The following is a 22,585-nucleotide window of genomic DNA, read 5'->3' as shown; positions in this document are numbered from 1 at the left end:
TGGATCGATGCTATGATTGAAGAGATTAAGTCTATGCAAAGCAATGATGTTTGGGATCTTGTCCCATTGCCTAAAGGTGCAAAACCCATTGGTTGCAAGTGGATTTTTAAGACCAAACGGGATTCGCAAGGCAATGTGGAAAAATACAAGGCTCGTCTTGTAGCAAAAAGCTTTACTCAAAAAGAAGGCATCGATTTTACCGAGACTTTCTCTCCAGTTTCAACGAAAGACTCATTCAGAACAATCATGGCACTAGTGGCTCATTTTAATTTGGAGCTACATCAGATGGATGTAAAGATAGCGTTTCTTAATGGCGACATTACAGAAACGATTTATATGGTGCAACCTGAAAACTTTGTGTCTGGTGACCCAAAGAAGATGGTATGCAAACTTAAGAAATCCATCTATGGTCTTAAACAAGCGTCTCGTCGGTGGTATGTTAAATTTCATCAAATTGTCGTCTCATTTTGTTTTGAGACAAATCCAGTTGATGAATGCATATACTATAAGTTCAGTGGGAGCAAATTCATTTTCCTGGTTCTATATGTCGACAATATTCTACTTGCTTGCAATGATGTAGATTTATTACGTGACATCAAGAAATTTCTTTCAAGAAAATTCGAAATGAAAGACCTTGGTGATGCGTCTTTTGTATTTGGAATCCAAATACATCGAGATCGTTCCTTAGGTGTACTTGGATTATCACAAAAGAGCTACATCGATAAAGTATTGGCAAGATTTCGTACGAAGGATTGTAGACCAGGAGATACCCCTGTGGCTAAAGGTGACAAATTCAGTTTAAATCAATGCCCTGAAAATGATCTTGCAAGAAAGGAAATGGAATTACATCCCTATGCATCGGCTGTGGGAAGTCGTATGTATGCACAAGTATGTACGCGTTCGGATATTGCGTTTATAGTAGGCATGCTAGGCAGATATTTGAGTAATCCCGGTTTGGATCATTGGAAAGCAGTCAAACATGTTTTGCGGTATCTGCAAAGAACAAAGGATTATATGCTCACTTATAGGAAATCGGATCAGCTTGAGATCATTGGGTATTCTGATTCGGATTTCGCGGGATGCCAAGACAGTCGTAGATCCACGTCAGGTTATGTTTTCATGCTAGCCGGAGGGGCTATATTCTAGAAAAGTGTTAAACAAACATTGATAGCAATCTCTACAATGGAAGCAGAATTCATAGTTTGTTTTGAGGCATCACAACATGGAGTATGGTTGCAAAACTTTATTCAAGGACTGCAAATTGTGGATAGTATTGAAAGACCACTCAAGTTATATTGTGACAATAAGTCCGCAGTCATGTACTCCAACAACAACAGGAGTTCGTCGAAGTCTAAACACATTGACATCAAGTTCCTTGCTGTTAAGGATAGAATTCAGAGTAGACAATTGCAAATTGAACACTTAGGTCCGACATCCATGCTTGCGGATCCTTTTACTAAAGGTTTACCGCCTTCGATTTTTCATGAGGATGTATTTCACTTGGGTGTTCGACCTTGTGATACTTTGGTTTAGTGGGAGTTTATGTTCATCTATGTAATAATATTGAATTTCAATTATATTAGGTGCACACTGTAGTTACTTTGGTTTTAGTTACTTTGAATTATACTTTGGTATTTTCTGATCTCACTATAGTTTAGAGGACCAGTTGAAAATAGACATGCAAAAGATCACATGGCATGTAATTTTCATACTGCACACTCATATTTTGATTTGTGTTGTTGGATGTGTTGATATTTGTGATCACTGATGAGTTTAGTCACGTATACGTGTTGTGACTTAAACTTCTTTGGTTCTATATTAACATGTTTAGTAGACCGGATCAGTAAAGATGATTAATATAAATAGTAAGCGCGCAACTTTAGTAATGAACAATCATTTGGTGACTTTTATATTGGTCCAAGTGAGAGATTGTTGGAACATTTTATTATGGTCCAACATAATAGTCTAAAGATTGTATAATATTTATGGCTATTTATTGATTGACTTGATTACGTGATCTACTAAGGTTATATAATTTATAGGGTCAAACGATTATCTATAAAAGTATGAGGACTATTGTGCAGATACTACTTTGGATAACTTTAATTTTGTTATGAGTGAAATTAAAGTTATAATAAAGTTAGAGACTTTTTCTCTAAATACATGGTTATGGTCCCCAAGTGCAACCTATAAATAGGTCAATAGATTCTCATTCCTATTGATCAGACGTATAATTTCAAGACTTCACAGATTACAGAGAATCTGTGAGAGAGCGTTGTCACTTGGAAGACTAATTTCCATACTTCAAAATCATCAACAACATCATGAATCCAAATCCATGTACGCTTCCGCTTTATGTTTATCAATCGTATTCGACATGTGTGATTTATGTGAATCATTAATTTGATTCCAATATAAGATTCCAGAAAGTTTCACACTCAAAAATCTTCTTCTTCTCGGTTTCAAATCTTGTTTCATATAGTTCATGCTTCATTGATCGTTCTTGATCATTACTATTACTACACTCTTTCATTCCATAGCTATTAACATATCTTCAATACTCCCTCCTTCCACAAAATAATATCCATATTTGACGTTTTAGTCCGTCCACAAAATAATGTCAATATTTACTTTTTTCATTTTTGGTAAATGGATCCACTATCCACTAACTTATTACACTCGCATTCTATTATAAAACAAATATATAAAGTGAAACCTACATTCCACTAACTTTTTCAACGTATTTTCCTTTACATTTTCTTAAAACCTGGACCGAATCCAAATAAGACTTTAAATCATGGACGGAGGGAGTAGGGTATAGTGAGCCCTAATAAGCATGAATCTTAGCTGATTATGGAGTTAGGCCGATTGCTCACTGCCTCTAGCTTCTTCATTTAGTGGCTACCCTAGTTTAGAATTGATGTGACCTATGTACTCTACTTCCTTGCACCCAAACTCACAAGAACATGTAGTTTATAGTGGGACAGAAGAAACACTCTTTTTCTTGTGAAATAACACAGGAAAAAATGAGAGTATTGGTTCTTGAAATTTTTTTAATGAAATTACGGTTGATAAACTTGATTTTCTCAAACAGTTCGAATATTTAGTAAAACTGGGAAAGAAAAATTACAATTGGAGCACCAGAATATGCTATTTGAATTTTTAATAAAATTAAGAAAGAAAAATTATAATACAAGCAGCAGAATATGCTATTCGAATTTTTAATAAAGTTAGGAAAGAAAAATTATAATAGGAGCGCCAGACTATGCTTTTATTCCAATAAAACCCAGCCATGCAACCATATTACCATAAATGAAAGTATTTATTTTTATTTTGTGAATTATTGAGGAAGGGCTAAAGTAAGAGAGATGAAAAATAAATATTATATCATTTGTATTTTATAAAATATTTAATTAGATAATTCAAATTGAAAAACGTTTCATTTAAATGAAAAAAGGAGTATATAATACAAACAATTTCAAGAATCCAATAATCACAAAACAATATAGATTAAATATATAATACAAACATTAAAAAAAATCCATTAATCACAAAACACAATTACAGATTTAAAAAGAGGCGAACCGTCAAGCCTTGCCCTCAAACCGGGCGGATGTCAAACCAACACATGCATCCACAAAATCCCAATCAATAAAATCCGTGGAAAATATCTGCAAACGATCCGAAATTCCCCGCGCAAAACACTGCGCTATAAACGTCCTCGCGTAGGGTCGGATCCGGCTCGTCACCGCCTTCACCCACACGATCGGGTTATCCGCTTGCGGCGTCACCGTATTCTCCACTCGGTAGAAATACCTCCTCCCCGCCGCCGCCGGCTGTTCCCCCAAATTTTTCAAATTGCTCTCGAATTTCGTCCACGGCTTGTCCGTGTTGATCCAGTTGTCCTTCAAGTAACCGCCGCTCCACAGCGGATCCCCCGCCGCCGGGGCCGCTGCCTCCCGCGGATTCCACACGCAGATCACCCGCCGCGGCAGTAGATCCGCGATCGTCCTCTCGAAAACGCGATCGTCGTGGCGGATCAGGTAATCGCCGAGCTGATCCCTGAGATACTGATCGAAATCCGGCGGATCGGCGTGGCCGAATTCGGTGCGGATTTCTAAAATTAGGATTTCCGATTGTGTTTCGTCGAGGAATTTTCTGACGTCGGCAGATGCGGCGGTCCTCCTGGACGCGGACGTCGAGTGCGCGGGCGCCGGGGGAGAGCTGGTCGTAGATGGAGAGGGTTTGGCACTGGGCGAAGGGGCGGGTGATGAGAGGGATGCCGATTTTGTTGGTGGCTGAGTCGTGCGTGCCTGGCCAGACGATCTGGTTGATGCGGAACTTATCTGGATTGAGGGCAGACATCCAGTTTTTCCGGTCGGGAGGGCGGTAGTCGCAGCCGGGGAAATCGCAGCCGCAGCTCTGTTTGAGGTCGGCGAGGGCTTTCTTCTCCGTTTTGACGTCTTTGTAGCGTTGGATTTGTTTGGATATTAGGGCTTCCATGGATGAGGATGAGGATGAGGATGAGGATGGGAGCAGAGCTTTATCCGGAATTCTACTTGATTGATTGCTTTCTCTATCTTGTTTATGAATTCAGAGAGTGAGAATGTTGGGGAAATTCAGTATCTAAATGAGACTGCTGCTCTCTTGATCATGAATTTAACAGTAGTGTGGAGTTAACTGAAAAATCTCTCTCTTGAACCTTGATCATGAGAAGTAGATTCATTTCGTTGTCAAACTAGCAAATCTACATTTTTTTTATTAAGTTTGGTTTTTCCGTCATTATTTTATATGACAAGTGAAGTGATCCTAGTTATGATCGGCCGTTGTAAAAATATACGCTATTGTTGAGTTCAACAAATTGATACTAACATACGCTACTTTAAACATGTACTACATTCGTCCTATTCAAGATGTCCACATTTCCTTTTTACTTTGTAACACTCAAGCTCCACTTTCTATATTTAGAAATGAATCCCTCTCTCCTCTCTCGTTAAAATATTCTACTACATTTTTTCTCTTTCCTTGCTCTATCTAACAACTCTTCTTAAAATCCCGTGCCATTCAAGAATGTGGGCATCGAGTGGGACAGAGGTAGTACATGCAAATTTTAGTGATCAATCTACCATAGTACCATGAGTTCCACTTCAAGATAAGATGACTACAAATGGGAAGAAGTTGAACGGAGCAGCCATCATATTTCTGCATTTTGGCATATCTGCAGATGAATAAGAGATTCAAAGTTACATCAAGCTCTTCATTCTGCACAACAACGATCCCATCTCTATAGCTAACACAAGGGCAATCGGCACAATGATCTAGCTTATAGCAATGTGCTCCCATCAGCTGATAATTCCAACACAGAGGTTGTATCCCTTTGTATCTGACTGCAGTTTTCTATCAACTTCTACCCATCTAACAGCCGGGACCTTTTCAATTGACTTGAACTCATATCTGACTACAGTTTTCTATCAACTTCTACCCAACTAACAGCCTTGACCTTTTCAATTGACTTGAACTCATAAGGTCTCTCACTTCGTTCGCGCATTCCTACCTCCCATGGGCGGCGTATACTAAAGCTAGCATAAGATACGCTGCAGAGGAATGAGGATCTACCTCAACGAGATGTCTCATCATTATTCTACTTAACCCTACATTTCCATGAATCCTACAGATACAAACCAAGGCATTCCAAACTCAGTCCTCGGGTTTGAATGGCATATTCTTGAGTTGATTCATCATGTCATCAAAGCAGCCAGACTGGCCAAGTAGATCAATCAAGCAAGCATAATGCTCTTGATCAGGAACAATCTCATAATCCGCCTTCATCGAGCCAAATAAAGCCAGCCCCTCCTGCATACTACATCCATTTAGGAGGGCGAGAAATGTCACACTATCAGGCCACAAACCTAATCTTACCATATCTGCAAAAATGTTTAAAGCTTGCCTACCACAGCCATGATGTGCTAATGCAGACATCAAGGTATTCCACAACACAACATGATTCTCGTTGTGTACCATCAAAAACTGTTTTCGCAATATCTAAACTTCCACATTTTGAATACATGTCAATTAGAGAACTCACAACTACCGCATTAGGCCTAATACCAGCAATTATCAAATGAGTGAATCTGCATACCGTAGTGAGGTAAAATGGTGCAAGCACAAGCATACAAGCAACTGTACGTGTATTGATCCGGCTCAATACTAGACTTGATCATCTCTTTAAACAGCATTCCATTTTGGGCATAGCCCGATATCAATGTTGTCCAAGAAATAGAGTTCTTCTTCGGTATTGAATAAAATATCTCACCGGCTGATTTCATATCACCATTTTTAGCATCGCCAGAGAGCAAAATGGTCTAAGCAAGAACATCCCTCCATTTCATCTCATCAAACAAGCTCCTTCCATCTCCCATCTCACCACATTTCGCATTTGCATCCATAATAGAACTCGAAATCACAGCATTCAACAAAAATCCAAGAACAAAAGCTTGGCAATGCAGCTGCTTTAACAACCCCAAAGCCCTCAGCTTCACACAAACAATCAAAACCCCAGCAAAGCAATATGCATTACCCCCACAATCCGAGCTTCTGAGATCCAAATAAAATCTCACAGCCTCATCTAACCTCTCACTCTGCACATACGCCTTCGCCATCCCCAGCTTCGCGTACCAGACAGCAAATTGTTCCAAGAATACACATTTCTCACGCGCATTTGGGCGAACACCTCGGGTGCCCCAGAATGATCGCCGCATTTCGCGTACATTTCTATCAAATGATTGGCGAGAAAGTGTTGGGACGCTTCGATCCTGTCTTCTTCAAATGGAGGTGCACCAATTTCCCCACCTTGATCGATTTCTGTAGAAAATATATAATCCGGATTCATATGATCCGAGAGGAAAGGAAATTCAATCTTATTGATTGGAAATTCAAGTGATACAAAGTGAGGATACTACTCTATTTATACAAGAGTTTGAGCTAAGATACCAAACAAAAATATCTTCTAACTAACTCTATAACTAACTCTTATAACAAACTTATTCTCTAACTAACTTATCATCAAAATATCTCATGATGACATGGACTGCCGGAGGACTTCATGTTGATGATGGAGGTTGCACATGCATGGATGCATGGGAGAAAACCAGCGTTGATCTTCGTCATCTTTCACATGCCCCCTCAAGATGGATTGTACAAGCTTTCAAAATTCATCTTGCTCAGTATAGCCCGAAATGCCAAAGCTCCTAAGGGTTTTGTGAAGATGTCTGCCAATTGAAGATTGTTCCTTATATGCAACGGCTTTATCACATTTTCTAGAAACTTTTCCCTCACTGTATGACAATCAATCTCGATGTGTTTAGTTCTTTCATGGAAGACTGGATTTGAGCAAATAAGAATGGCTGATTGATTATCACAATACAATGGGACAGCCTTATCAACCTTCACTCCAAAGTCTTTGAGAAGAGCTACTGCCCATACTACTTCGCATGTTGCTTGAGCCATTGCTCTGTACTCAGCTTCTACTGATGAACGAGAAATAGTAGTTTGTTTCTTTGCTTTCCATGAGATCATTGAATAGCCAAGGAATAGACAATATCCAGTCATAGACTTCCTTGTATCTGGGCAGGCTGCCCAATTTGCATTAGAAAATATACTCAAACTTGTTTTGTTGTTGCTTAGATAGAACAATCCATGTCAGGTGAACTCTTCAGATATCTGAGAATTCTTTCAGCTGCTTCCCAATGTTCATCACTTGGATTTGAAACGTATTGACTCAACTTGTGTACTGCAAAAGTCACATCTGGTCTGGTGATGCAGAGATATAGCAATCTTCCAATGAGTCTTCTATATTTGGATGCATCTTTTAAGGGTGTGCCTGAATCTAGTTTCAACTTTTTTAGGGGATCCATAGGCACAGCAGATGGCTTACAACCAAGCATTCCTGCATCCCTTAATAAATCCATTGCATACTTTCTCTGAGATATCAGTATGCCTTTCTTGTTTCTTGCAATTTCTAATCCAAGAACGTATTTGAGATCTCCAAGATCTTTGAACTTGAAGTGTTGTGATAAGAACTTCTTGAAATCATCAGTAATCTCTGGGTGTGTAGTAGCCACTAGAATATCATCAACATATACCACAATCCCAAAGAAGTTGTTGTTGTCATTTTTAAAGAAGAAGGAATGATCAGAGGCAGACTGTTGCAAGCGAAAGCCCTTTAGCACTTCAGATAATTTCAGGTACCATTGTCTTGAAGCTTGTTTTAAGCCATAAAAGGGATTTCTTCAATTTGCATACAAGAGTGAATTCTGAGTTTGCCCCCTCAACAGACGCCAATCAACATCATACCCTGGAGGCAATGTCATATAAATATCATCTTCTAAATCACCATATAGGAAGGCATTGTTAACATCAAGATGAAATAAAGACCATCCTTTTATAGCAGCTAGGGCAAGAAGCATTTTCACAGTGGTGAGTTTTGCCACTGGAGAGAAAGTGTCCAGAAAGTCTACTCCTTCAAGTTGAGTGAATCCTTTTGCAACTAGCCTTGCTTTATATCTTTCTACTGTAGCATCTGGATTGAACTTCACTGTATACACCCATTTGCAATCGATGGGTACTTTTCCAGGAGGTAGAATGGTAACAAACCATGTATCAGTTCTGGAGAAAGCTGTCAGTTCATCTTGCATAGCCTGCTGCCACTCTTTGTATTGTGAGGCTTGGTTATATGTAGTGGGCTCAAAAATGGCAGACATGAGTATCACATACTTTAGATACTCAGGAGAGAGTTTGGAGATGCTGAAGTAAGAAGAGATGGGATATGGAGTGACTGATGCAACTGAGTTGCAGATAAAGTCAGTGAATGAGAAGGTGGTTTTAATGTTCTACCATGACTAGATGTGGTGATTTGATGTGGAGTAGGGTTGATGAGATAGTATCTGTGGTATGGAAATTGAGTGGAGTTTGAGAGGAGGATGGAAAAACAGAAGGGGAAAGATGTGAGAATGGGAAAACATCTTCATGGAATGTGACATTTCTGGTGATTATCTCTTGCATAGAGTCTAAGTCAATGAGTTTGTATCCCTTATAATCAAAGGGATAACCTAGTAAGACACATTTTGTAGCTCTGGGTGAAAATTTGTCTCTGCCTCGCTCTAGAGTTGAGGCATAGCAGAGACAACCAATCACTTTCAAATGAGAATAGGAGGGTGGTTTTTGAAATAGAGCTTGAAAAGGTGTCATATTATCTGGTAAAACAGATGATGGGGCTCTATTTATCAGGTAAGAAACTGTGAGAATACAGTCACCCCAGAAAATGGATGGAAAGGAAGGATTGAAACAGCAGACTTCTAGCAACATTTAATAGATGTTAGTGTTTTCTTTCAATTTGGGCATTTTGCTGGGGAGTTTCAACACAAGAGTGTTGGATAATGGTTCCAAAAGATGAGAATAATGAAGGGATGTTTAGTTCTTGGGCATTATCACATCGAATGGTTTTATCTTTTTGGAGAACTGGGTAAGAACCGTGTTGAAGAACTGGGGAAGTATAGCTCCAACATCAGACTTGGAATGCATCAGAAAGGTCCAGACAAATCTGGAGCAATCATCTACTATAGTTGTATCCCTAGGTAGTGGAGGGATTGAAAGGTCCCAGACATCACAATGGATGAGGTCAAAACAGTTGATAGCATTAGAGTCAGATTAGGAGAAAGGAAGGTGTTTTTGTTTGACAATAGGGCAAATATCACACAATGAAGGAGTTTTATTTGGAAAATTGAAAATATTAGACATGGATTTCAATTTGCCAAAGGATACATGTCCTAGCCTCTTATGCCAAATGTCTATGCTAGCAACTGAATTTGCATAAGGAACATCAATGGATGAAGAAAAAGTACAGGGAATACAGAACTTTCCATAGTTTAGGGAACATCAAGTTTGTATAAGTTTCCCAGTCTGCTACCCTTCCCAATCACAATTCCCTGAGAAGCTGCCTGAATTTCAATTGATTCATGGGTGAATGTCACAGTACATGATAAGGATGAGGTTAATAAACTAACAGAAATGAGCTTGAAAGAAAAGGTAGGCACATATAGGACAGAGTAAAGAGTGATTGAAGGAGTTAAGTGTACAATTTCAATATGTGTAACAGAAGCTGTAGCACCATTAGGTAAATTCACAGAGGCATTGTGAATGAGAGATGAAGATTTAAATATGGAAAGGTCACAACAAACATGATGTGTGGCTCTAGGAGCCAAACTGATGGGGATTTAGAGACAGAATTGATGAATGGATTTGTGAAAAGAGTAGTACCCGAGAAAGGAGTGTTTTGAGGGGATTGAGTCGTATTTGGTGCAACAAAGGTAGAGTGAACTGGAGTGGATGGAGTGAGAGTGAGAGTGACAGTGGCAGCAAGTTGAGACTGAAGCAAGCTTATGAGTTGTTGAAACTGCTTCTGAGAAGGCATATTCATGGATGAAGAAATAGCAGATCTATCACATGAATCTTCAATGCAATCCTCCACAAAATTTATAGATTTGATCTCCTTGCTACCAGCACCAAATTTGCACTTTCCTTTGCTAAAACCAGGAGGAAAACCATAGAGAACAAAGCATTTATCCACGGTGTGATTGGTTTTGCCACAATGTGAGCAGATTCTTCCTTTGTTATAAGACTGAGATGTTGCAGCATTAGCTAGATAAGGCTGCTCACTCATGGAAGAGGATATGGTTGAAGAATAGCCATCTATAGTTTGTTGTCTTTCCTCCTGCAAAACAAGTGAAAACACTTTTGATAGCAGAGGAACTGGAACCATAGAGAAGATATTAGATCGAATATGAGAGAAGATATGATTTAATCCTATCAGAAATTGCATTGTGCACTCTTGCTCTTGATACTCATGCCATTTCAAGGCACTATTGCATCTGCAAGTAGCACAAATACACCAAGCAACAGGTTGAGAGTGCTTATATTCATCCCAAACAATGCGTAGATTGGTGAAGTAGGCATTAACATCATCTTTTCCTTGCTGCAGAGACATGATCTGTTGCTTCAATTGATAGGCTCGAGCAGAGTCAAGCTGAGAAAAGCAAAGACGAAGATCTGACCAGATCTCATGAGCATCATCAAGGTACATAATGCTGGAGCATCATCAAGGTACATAATGCAGAGGAGAAATGGAGTTTCTGAGCCATGATACAACCATGCTATTGCATCGCAACCATGCTGGAAATAGCAGATCACCATCATGTGGCCGACGAAGAGTTCCATTGATGAAGGCGATCTTATTCTTTGCTACAAGTGCATGGCTAACTGATCGGCTCCAATGAATGTAGTTGGATCCAGTGAGCACATGAGGAACTAGCTGCGAGCTAGGATTATCGCTGGGATGAAGATAGTATGGACTTGAAGAATCCTCCATAGGCGAAGATTGAATCACATTAGCATTAGAGTTTGAAGTACTACCACGCGCCATGGAGAAAAAGGAAGGGATTGAAGATGAAGAATGAGATAAAGTGATTGAATGTAGCGGAAGTAGATCAAATAACATCTTGATACCGTGTAGAAAATGTTTATCCGGATTCATATGATCTTAGAGGAAAGGAAATTCAATCTTATTGATTGGAAATTCAAGTGATACAAAGTGAGGATACTACTCTATTTATACAAGAGTTTGAGCTAAGATACCAAACAAAAATATCTTCTAACTAACTCTATAACTAACTCTTATAACAAACTTATTCTCTAAAACTTATCATCAAAATATCTCATGATGACATGGACTGCCAGAGGACTTCATGTTGATGATGGAGGTTGCACATGCATGGATGCATGGGTGAAAACCAGCGTTGATCTTAGTCATCTTTCACAATTTCACATCAGCGATTTGGCGAAGGAGAGAAGCGATGATTTTGGAGTTGAGCAAAACGCCTCATTTAGATAAATGGGGCAATGCTTCAACTGCTTCGCGGAGCTGTCCGCGCGATACGAGATTGAGGAAATTCTGTACAATGCAGAGATTGTTTCAGAATTGTTTGGGGGTCACAGCAGAGGCAACAACATGTGAGCTCCGGTGAGCATTGCCGCCGTGAGACCAGTAGTAAAAAAGGGTAATAATTCACTACTTTATTTTTAGACTTTATGGGCTTTTACTAAATAATTTTTCATAAATTATCATGATATGGGCTTCTTATAAAGTAGCAGTAGGCCGTTGGAGAAGTTGGTTTTCAAATAAATTATGAAAAATATTCTCTCCAAATATAAAAAAAATTAGTCTCATTTTAAAAATACTATGAATTTTAATACATGATTAATAAAATATTAGAGGAAAAAAATGAATAAAATAAAATTGTTAAAATTATTTACAAATAGAACTGAAGATAATTCAGGTGGAAAGACTAACATGAAAAAAATAAGAATATTTTTCGCGGCAAAAGAATTATAAGAATCGAGTAAATTGTTTTGCCTTTAAGTATCGTAATTTTATTTTTGTATGGTAATTTGATTTCATATTTTATTCTATTCATATATTCCCTCCATCCCCAAAAAAACAAGGCATTGGAACGGCAAAAAAATAATGCTTAATTGTTAAAGTAAGAGAAATGAGGAGAAAGGTAGTTAAAATAATATTAGTAGATAATTGAACTCATGGTATAAGTTATAAATAAATTGATGTATATGAGTAATAAATTTCGGAGAACTTTTCATAAATGAAAATTGAATATTTTTATATGTCGGACGAAAGAGGAAAGTGTCCTTATTTTTATAGGACGGACGAATTAATAATTAACGATGTGCTACTACAAAAAACTTTTTTTAATTAAGAATGTAAAAGTAATCCAATGCATTGGATATAGTTTGGAGACGCTGCAATAAGAAGAACATAACAAATGATACAAAATGAAATAATAAAACAAGGACTACACCACAACAGAGAAAATCAAATTAGACATTATTAGTGAAACACGAAATAAAATACAACCATCATTCATTTACATAATACAAAACCATGACATGGTACTCAACAACAGCATCTTGAGAGGTCATATTAAACCAAGTGGTTCGCGCGGTAGCAATCCCCCGTGCCAATCTGAAAACGCCCGTGCCCCCGACGATTGCCATCTCTCGGTACTCGTCCAAAATCGGGTTATGGGCGAGCACGCTGAGCGTGCTACCATTATATTCGCCTTCGGTGAACACGTAGTTCAGGGTCATGAGTAGGTCGATATCCTCGATTGAGGCCCCGCCATATACCCCACGCGCTCGACCAATAATCTTGGAATCGATCTCGGGCCCAACGGTTAGCGGATTATCCATCATCCTTATCAAACCGAAATTTGTAGGATACTTAGTCGCGTTGGCCTCGGCAACCGTGACAGCCGACGGATTCTCGCTGGCGACGGTGTCGTGGAAATAGAAGTGAAGTGTGGCAAGCTTTTCCTTGGCATTTGGGAGGTTTTTGAACCATGCTTTGACTGATTCGGGCCGCTTGTCAACAATTTGGGCCGTGGGAGTTGCAATAGTGTTTGCTAAGCAAAAAACCATAAATATGATTGATAGTTTCACCATTTTTTGTTTTACTTCTCAATTATTTATGATGATGAACTCATATATATTGAAGGAGATGCAATGGTGTAACGATGCAACGTCATTATTAGAAATTTATAACTAGTATTTTTTATTAAAGTCGTTATCATAGTCAAAGTTTTGCTAAGTCATTCTTTGCGTGAACCTGGGGAAAATAATTCTTTTTCGGGATAATTTTTATATTTTATTTTTTTGTGGTGTGGGGAGCACAAGGAAATGCTGTAATATTTTTTATAATATTAATTAGTTTGTCATAAACTAATCCTAATGACTTGATAAAGACTTCTGTGTTTAATAATTGCATTTATGCATATAGTTTTGATTAATTAAAGAAAATGATGTTTTACTTACGTTGAAGGGCGTAATTATGTTAGTTTTGATACTGTATCAATGATACGTGCTAGTTTTGAGTTGAAATTTACCATACTTTCATATTTGCATTCAATACTTTCTCCGTCTCTCAAGAATATGTATTATTTCCTTTTTAGTCTGTTACACTTTCTATTTTTGAAAAGTCTTTTCTCTCTAATGAGGTGTGACTCATTCTCCAATAACAATACTTTATTTACTTTTTCTCTCTACCTCTCTCTTACTTTACCAATTTTTTATTAAAACCCGACCTCAAAGTGCAAATTCTTTGGGGACAGAGAGAGTATTAAGTTAGCAATAGAAATATACTTCATTTGTTCCATTAAAAATAAAATGTTTTTTGGGTCGTCCTATTAAAAATGAAACGTTTTTTTTAAATGGAAACAATATCATCTCTATTTTTTTCTGATTTATTCTATTTTCATTATAAAATTTCATTCTAAAAAGCAAAATTTTCATATTCAATAGGACAGAAGGAGTATTAGTTAAAAAATTATAAAAGTTTTTAAAGTTATGATTGGCTCAATGGATTAGCCCAAATACCAAAAATTTAGAATTGGGATATAAAATTTATAATCCAAAAAAAATTAAAACTCGAATGCCCCTATTTAAATAACCTGAAAACCCAATAATTATCCTTAATCCCAACGGATTGATCTGATTCACATATCTAATCTCACCAATTAAGTTGCACTTCCAAATGAAAAGGTTAGTCTACCTCTTTGAGTTCCCTCAGAATATACGTTATTATACATTTTGGTCTGTGAATTCCTTTGGTATATATGTTTCTTCCGATTGTGCAGTTCAATATCGTTGTAGGCCAGTATTCGAATTGGAATGAGTCGCAAGCATCTAAATTTTTCCAGGAAAGTGTGGACACTAAGATAAAGTACATCGACAACTTGGTAATCATAATTATGCAATGTCGTACAGTCTGAAATGCAACGGTAGTGTCACTGTAAAGCCAAAAATGACACCTCATTTCTGTTGTCAGGTTTTCTTCACTATTTCAGCGGGATAATTATACTACATTGTATGTTTTGACTTGACAGAATGGATAGCCTCTTGCAACTAGATATGGCATTGTGGTTGTAAAACTTGTAAGCGCCCAGCACAAAGTTTAAAGCAAAAAAATGCATATTGCAATTTGCATGTTTAGGTAACCATTTTTGTTCTTGCCTGCATATTGCCTTTTTTATACAGTTGTTGGAGCACAACAACTATGTGAGCTATGGATGGATGTTGAGAAAAGCTAAAACTGAACTCCTTGAATTCAAGTGGAAAACAAAAGGTATTACCCAAGATTGTGGAGTGTTTGCTATGCGACGTATGGAGACGTATATGTGGACTAAGGTTAATGATTGGAAGTGTGATAAGACTCGTTTATTACACTAACCGGGTTGATAATGTGCGAAAAAGTGGTGAATTTAAGTGTGTAGATGCTAAAAAGTGTTAAAGCGGCAGAATGCAGGAACAACTTGATCAACTCGAAAAAGGAGCGAAAAATGGCCAAATCTGAAGACAAATTGATCAGTTGGAGACAAGCAATGGAGCCTGCCCAACCAGCAAGTTGAACTAGTGGAGTTCACCACATGAGATGACTGAGTTGATCAAGTGGAGTTCATCACATGACTGAGTTGATCAAGCGGAGTTTACCACGTGAGATGACTGAGTTGATCAAGAGGATCTCACCACACGAAGACATGAGATGACTGAGTTGATCAAGTGGAGTTCACCACATGAGATGACTGAGTTGATCAAGAGGAGCTCACCACATGAAGACGTATCTGCTAGATCATCCCCAATTACTGCAAGGGTAAAATGGTCAAATCGGATGAGAAGTTGCCTTAGGGTTGAAGTCGAAGCTGCCCTTTAAATAGAATCTTTCCACAATGAAGATGAGCGCTTAACGCTATCGTAGTTTAGGTAGGAAGCTCTAATAGGCGCATAACGCCACCTTCTCTTAGCTTAGTTTAGTTTAGTTACTGCTTTCTTAGCTTAGCTCTGTAGTTTCGACGGAGGAATTGACAACTCCGACGTCGGGATTACATTTCATTTCATGTTTTCAAGGCTGTAGTGTAGATTTATAGTGCGTTGGCCGTTTTAACGGTGGAATTGACACCTCCATCTTAGAAGCTCCTTCACATCTCGCTTTCTAGTTGGATTTAATGGTTTCAGCAGAGGAATTGACAACTCCGACATTGGATCTACACTTATTTCCAGTTTTATGAAGCTTTGGTTTATTTTCATGTTGATGATGTTATTTACACATATTTCTTGGATGATTTTCGCAATTGGTGGCTTAGATGTTGAAATCTAGTTGCTGCGTATGATTTGCTCTCTTGTTTTGCTCTAGTTTAGAAGTAATTTGTTTCCGAAGCTTGCTTATTTTCTCCCTGCAACCTTTCAATCTCGATCTTGTTTTAAGTTGCAAATCCATTACTATTGTTTCTTAAATGATTTCAAGCAAATGTTTGTTTCAAGTTGCCCTCAGTTTAGGAATTTTCATGTCAAGTTTCTGTCTTCATCTCATTATTTTCTCTTGAAGCTTTCAAAACTCTCTTCCATGCTCCCTTAGTTTAGCTTAAGCTCCCAATCTCTGTTCTCATGCTTTAAAGTTCAAGTTTCCCACTCTATTGTTTAGGTCCATATTCAAGTGCTTAAGGCGTGATGGCTAACACCATCCACGTGTCATAGAATCCATCTCGAGTAGGTCCTGGTCTCTGTGGTTCTACCCCTCTCTTGTCGCTTATACTTAGTAATATTTGTTACAAAAGTGGGAAACTATAAATCTTTTTGAAGTAGGGACACGTGCCTACGACACATGTGCAAAACCCCTATCTTCAAATGGTGCTGTTGCCGGGGACTATGGTGTTGTTCTCTACTTGATTTTGGTGTCTATAACACTGTAAATAAGCATTTACTTTATTTATTTTTCTGTTCTTCGATCTTTTTCTTTTATTTTTGGCAGTGTTGTATCTAGGGAAATGTGTGCTTATAAAATGGAAAGAGCCATGACCGAGGGGAGGAAGAGAGATGTGGAAATCATAAGTGGCAATTAGAAGCCTATGGAGTGCACAAGTCCAGGGAATTTCTCTTAATCCTTTTCATTTTGTGGTTATGGCTAGGTTTTACATTGATCGTTAGATATAAAGTGTTAAAAGCCTAGTTTGTAAACATTTCCTTGATTTTAGAATCTCTTACAAAATCCAAAAAAATATTTAACATACATGAAAAACAACAAAAGGATTTTGATGTTTTTTGTAAATACCTTTGTAGTTAGGTTTATTTCTTAAAAAAAGGAGAAAAAAAATTTGAAAATGAAAAAACAGCAAAGTATGTTGGTATATATTTTGAATTAGTTTAGTTTGTTTTAGCAAATTTTCTGAAAAGAGAAAAATCAAAAAAATAGAATAAGTGTATTTCTTGATTGTTTTGCTAGCCTATACAAAATGAGTTGAGTTTATTAAATAAGATGTGTGAAAAAATAGGCTACACAAAGCATTTAAGTCTCTTGTAAATACTCCTTTTATGCCTTAGTTAGTTTTGGGGATTTTGAGGAAAATGTGCCTGCATCGCACGAAATAATTTTGGTAAAATTTAATTTTCATTTAGGCTTAAAATTCTTTTACCAATATTTTGTTCCCCTTTACAATTTCAGAATTTTACCCACTAACATTAGGAGTTATTGTGGTTTGCACTAATCCCTCTTATCTTCTGTTCTCTATGCTACAATGTTGTGGAGTGAAAAGATCAAAAGAGTGGAAGAAGGACATCAAATGAGAGGATTGTCTTGGATAAGAGAAAATGAGGATGCAAAGGGAGAAGAAAGGTTGTCCACCCAAGGGCTTGATGAAGAAAATGCCTCCACACTTGCAGACGATGGAGTGATGAAAATAGCTGCAACAACACAACAGGCTGCCCACTCAAGGAAAAGAGGCTGAACAGCCCAAGCCATGACATGTGCAAGATCCCATGAAGTGTAGAAGCTGCCCTTCCCAGCACAACTGGTGACCCCCTTCTTTTTCTTTTATTTTATTTTTTGTTTATTGGTCTGTGTTGTGTTTTGAGTTTGCTTCCACACTAAGCCCCAACTTGCTGACGAGCAGTAAGACCTTAGTGTGAGGATGGCCTTTGTGTTTTATGTTGTTTGTTTGTTTTGTGTAAGAAGCCTGCAGCAGAAACGTGCTTCTCCATCCACAGCACAAGGCGCAGGCAGCTGAAGACCGCTTGGAAGAGATTAATCGAACCCTAGAACCGCTGACTCCAGGAGGGATCATCCAAGGAAATGACCACCCCCACGACCAAGTATTTTAAGTTTATGTTTTCAATTTTCTGTACATATGCGTGTCTGTTTTTCTTGCTTATCTTCACCACACTTAGCCTGGTGTCCAGTCTAAGTGTGAGAAGTTTGTCTATGTTTATGTGTTTTCTTTGGTAAGTATTGAAGTCTTCTCCCACTTAGCCCGATGTTCGGTGTAAGTGTGAGAAGTTTGTGTTTGTTGATATGGTTTTTTATGTTTTAAAAGTGTAGCACTTACTACTCTTTTCCACTTTATCGTGTTAGCTTGAGGGCAAGCGAAGATAAAGTGAGAGGGGGGGAGTAGTGTGGAGTATATGCTCGACTTGACTATGTGTGTTGTCTGTTGTGCCTCATTTATCTTGATCAAATTGAACGAAGCATGTCAAATCTTGAATTGATCAGTTGATAGGTCAGTTGGCAGGATAGTTAAGTCAGTTGAATGTGTTAAGTATGTGTGGTCAGTTGTGATTAAGAAAATATGTATGAACTGGCAATAACAGAAGGCATAAAACCCTCATTGAGAGCGAATGAAGAAGAAAGTGCATGTTGAATTGTGAGACCCCTCTTTCTAAAAGTAAGTTGAAGTCAGGCTAGATGAAGTAAGAACGATAGAATAGCCTAAACTTTTAGCCAACTGTGAAGCCCTCCAAATGTGAGTTATAAACCAAAGTAGAACACTTTATACTGATACAAAAAATTTAGAGGCTGCCACTTGATAGGACTAAAGATAATAGGAATAACCAGTTGGGCCTTTTTCCTTTAGAACCAGATGAACCCGCCTCATTGTATGGGTACCCCTTAGTTACCCATTATGAGCCTACATTTCGAATTCATCGTTTTTTAAAACTATGAGCCTCCATGCCATGTGAGTTAGGGGATAGAATGGAACAGTTAACCAACTGGGGATAGAAGGGATAGAGAAGAAATAGTTACAGTCAAGCAAATAAAGAGAAAAGGGCAGGAAAAGTTGTGACCTGACCCTAAAAAAAATATTGAAATAAAGGGCCAGAAAAGTTGTAACCTGACCCTAAAAAAATAGTGAAACAAAGGGCATGAGAAAATGTAACCTGGCCTTAAAAAATGTATATCAGTTTAGACATGGCAAGGAATAATGTAACTTGGCCCTGTGGGAAAAAGGTTGGATGAATAAGGCCAAAATGGCCAAGGGATACTCTTTGATTTTGGGGGATTTTTGAAGATGTAATGGGGAGGCCGCTCTAGTTTTGTTCCCAAGTTCACATGTCCTTCGTTGCAGTGAAGAATTTTATGAACCTAAAACTCATAAGATCCTCACCTATTCACATCATAACCCCTGGCCCCATTACAACCCTAAGAAAGACCTTAAGGAATTAGTCTGTACCTGTGGAACTCAAGCATCAGTGGTATAACAAATTAAATGAGTGAATGGTCCTAACATCTCTAGTGAGAAATGAGTGACTGAGTGAATCCAACAGTTGGTTAAAGCAGGGGCTATCTTGACGAACTGATAGGCTGATTAGACTGAACAAAAGTGGAGGGAGGAATTTGAGACTGTAAAATATTTGGAATGACCTTAAGCTTGTGGGGAATATTGCCAGAAGTTGAGCTAGTTTCAAACATGGAGATGTGAATATGTGCTTAAGTGTTGCCTTTGTGTCAGTCTGTGTTAATATCTGTTGAGTCTGTTTAGTTTTAGGAGTTGGTCAAGGACCCATGCATGTAACTTGACCTTTTTCTTGTTGTTCTTTCATACTTGAGGACGAGCATGGTTTAAGTGTGAGCAGTTTGATAAGGCTCGTTACAAGCATGGTTTTATAGGGGTTTATTACACTAATCGGGTTGATAATGTGCGAAAAAGTGGTGAATTTAAGTGTGCAGATGCTAAAATGTGTTGAAGCGGCAGAATGCAGGAACAACTTGATCAACTCGGAAAAGGAGCGAAAATGGTCAAATCTGAAGACAAATTGATGAGTTGGAGACAAGCAATGGAGCCTGCCCAACCAGCAAGTTGATCAAGTGGAGTTCACCACATGAGATGACTGAGTTGATCAAGTGGAGTTCACCACATGAGATGACTGAGATGATCAAGTGGAGTTTATCACATGAGATGACTGAGTTGATCAAGTGGAGTTCACCACATGACTGAGTGGATCAAGCGGAGTTCACCATATGATATGACTGAGTTGATCAAGAGGATCTCACCACAAGAAAACATGAGATAACTGAGTTGATGAAATGAAGTTCACCACATGAGATGACTGAGTTGATCAAGAGGAGCTCACCACATGAAGACGTATCTGCTGAATCATCCTCAATTACTACTGCAAGGGTAAAATGGTCAAATCGGACGAGAAGTTGCGTTAGGGTTGAAGTTGAAGCCGCCCTTTAAATAGAAGCTTTCCACAATGAAGAGGAGCGCTTAACGCTATCGTGGTTTAGGTAGGAAGCTCTAATAGGCGCTTAACGCCACCTTCTCTTAGCTTAGTTTAGTTTAGTTACTACATTCTTAGCTTAGCTCTGTAGTTTTGACGGAGGAATTGACAACTCCGATGTCGGGATTACATTTCATTTCATGTTTTCAAGGATTTAGTGTAGATTTACTATGTGTTGGCCGTTTCAACGGTGGAATTAATGCCTCCATCTTAGAAGCTCCTTCACATCTTGCTTTCTAGTTAGATCTAATGGTTTCGGCAGAGGAATTGACGACTCTGACGTTGGATCTACACTTATTTCCAGTTTTATGAAGCTTTAGTTTATTTTCATGTTGATGATATTATTTACGCATGTTTCGTGGATGCTTTTCGCAATTGGGGGCTTAGATGTTGAGATCTAGTTGTTGTGTATGATTTGCTCTCTTGTTTTGCTCTAGTTTAGAAGTAATTTGTTTCCGAAGCTTGCTTATTTTCTCCCTGCAACTTTTCAATCTCGATCTTGTTTTAAGCTGCAAATCCATTACTCTTGTTTCTGAAAAGATTTCAAGCAAATGTTTGTTTTAAGTTGCCCCCAGTTAGGAATTTTCATATCAAGTCTCTGTCTCCATCTCATTATTTTCTCTTGAAGCTTTCAAAACTCTCTTCCATGCTCCCCTTAGTTTAGCTTAAGCTCCCAATCTCTGTTCTCTTGCTTTAAAGTTCAAGTTTCCCACTGTAGTGTTTAGGTCCATGTTCAAGCGCTTAAGGCGTTGTGGCTAACACCAACCTCGTGTCATATAATCGATCTCGAGTAGGTCCCTAGTGTCTGTGGTTCGACCCGTCTCTTGCCGCTTATACTTAGTAATATTTGTTGCAAAAGTGGGAAACTATAAATCTTTTTTGAAGTAGGGACACGTGTATACGACACAAGTGCAAAACCCCTCTCTTCAAAGAGCGACCTTACCAACAAGCCGTCCAAGTCATTCCAGTTGTTCCGTGCGAAATTCGTTGTAGCTATGGTTTATAGTAATGACAACAATGTCGTAGATTACATGATGAGAACTGTTAGGATTGGTATACTTAAATGCATATTTCGAGCAAGTTGCACAGATAAAATTGCTTGTATACAGTAAACTCTACAATCTACTTTTAACCCAAAGCGAGAAGAAGAAATTTTGTCGCATTGGTGTTTGCTTATGAATTTATAAGATGTTTCTCGAACATTTAAATGTATAAGAAGCAAACAAGTCTAATTCTTCTGCATAGTAGACTGGTCGTGAACGACGTTCATAGAAGGTGATGCAGTCGGTCCTTTGTAGAACAAAAATAGAATTTCACAGCCTAGATAAGCTTTGGCTACCTATCGTGAAAGGTTGCAGTGTCAGTCCGCATGTTTCCTTACCGTAGGAAATAAACGATACTGGTGTGGTATAGCACTGAAGGATCTAACAGTTGAAATAAGTCTTTCTTGCTATTTACTGAAAGACAAGGTCTCGGTGATTGTTATTTCTTAATCATTGTTGACATAGCATTGAGCATACGATATTTATTATGCACTACTTTGATTTATCAAATGGTGCGGATTTTTCGCAATCCTAGAATCCTGATAACTTGGGTAGTGGTGGTGATCAATGTCTAGAGGTGATAGTATTGTTATTGCAATGAAACCCGACCGGTTGGAATTTATTCCAAAATAATGAATAAATATTTTCAACTAGACAACTCTTGGAATAAAATATATTAATTAATTAAAGTCAAATAGCATACTTAAATTAATTAATGGATATTTATATCTTAAACACGGGAAATAATAAATTAAGGAGGTAAAGCCCGAATTACTCATAATTTGGGATTGGACAGACAGTCAATATTATTATACTATAGTGGATGATAATAATATTCTGTTTGGATTTATATTAATTTGGGGCTTAATTTA

At 38.1% G+C, this 22,585-nt stretch overlaps 1 protein-coding gene and 2 pseudogenes across 1 annotated transcript; all 3 read right to left on the bottom strand.

Annotated features, from left to right (window-relative positions):
* Positions 1-3,517: 3,517 nt before the first annotated feature.
* LOC121743432 lies at positions 3,518-5,008 on the bottom strand (annotated as a pseudogene).
* A 450-nt stretch (positions 5,009-5,458) lies between these two features.
* LOC121745887 lies at positions 5,459-12,025 on the bottom strand (annotated as a pseudogene).
* A 908-nt stretch (positions 12,026-12,933) lies between these two features.
* Positions 12,934-13,569, bottom strand: LOC121744157 (dirigent protein 22-like). The gene has a single exon (XM_042137605.1). It carries the CDS (start codon positions 13,567-13,569, stop codon positions 12,985-12,987), a length of 585 nt encoding a protein of 194 aa, XP_041993539.1. The 3' UTR covers positions 12,934-12,984.
* Positions 13,570-22,585: the final 9,016 nt, after the last annotated feature.

This window comes from Salvia splendens, chromosome 8, assembly GCF_004379255.2.
Source record: "Salvia splendens isolate huo1 chromosome 8, SspV2, whole genome shotgun sequence".
Taxonomy (NCBI): domain Eukaryota; kingdom Viridiplantae; phylum Streptophyta; class Magnoliopsida; order Lamiales; family Lamiaceae; genus Salvia; species Salvia splendens.
The sequence above is the reverse complement of the archived record's forward strand: the minus strand, read 5'-3'. Positions and strand labels throughout refer to the sequence as shown.

Excerpts from the sequence above, each read along its gene's own strand:
- LOC121744157 (XM_042137605.1), bottom strand. The coding sequence starts at position 13,569 with ATGGTGAAACTATCAATCATATTTATGGTTTTTTGCTTAGCAAACACT.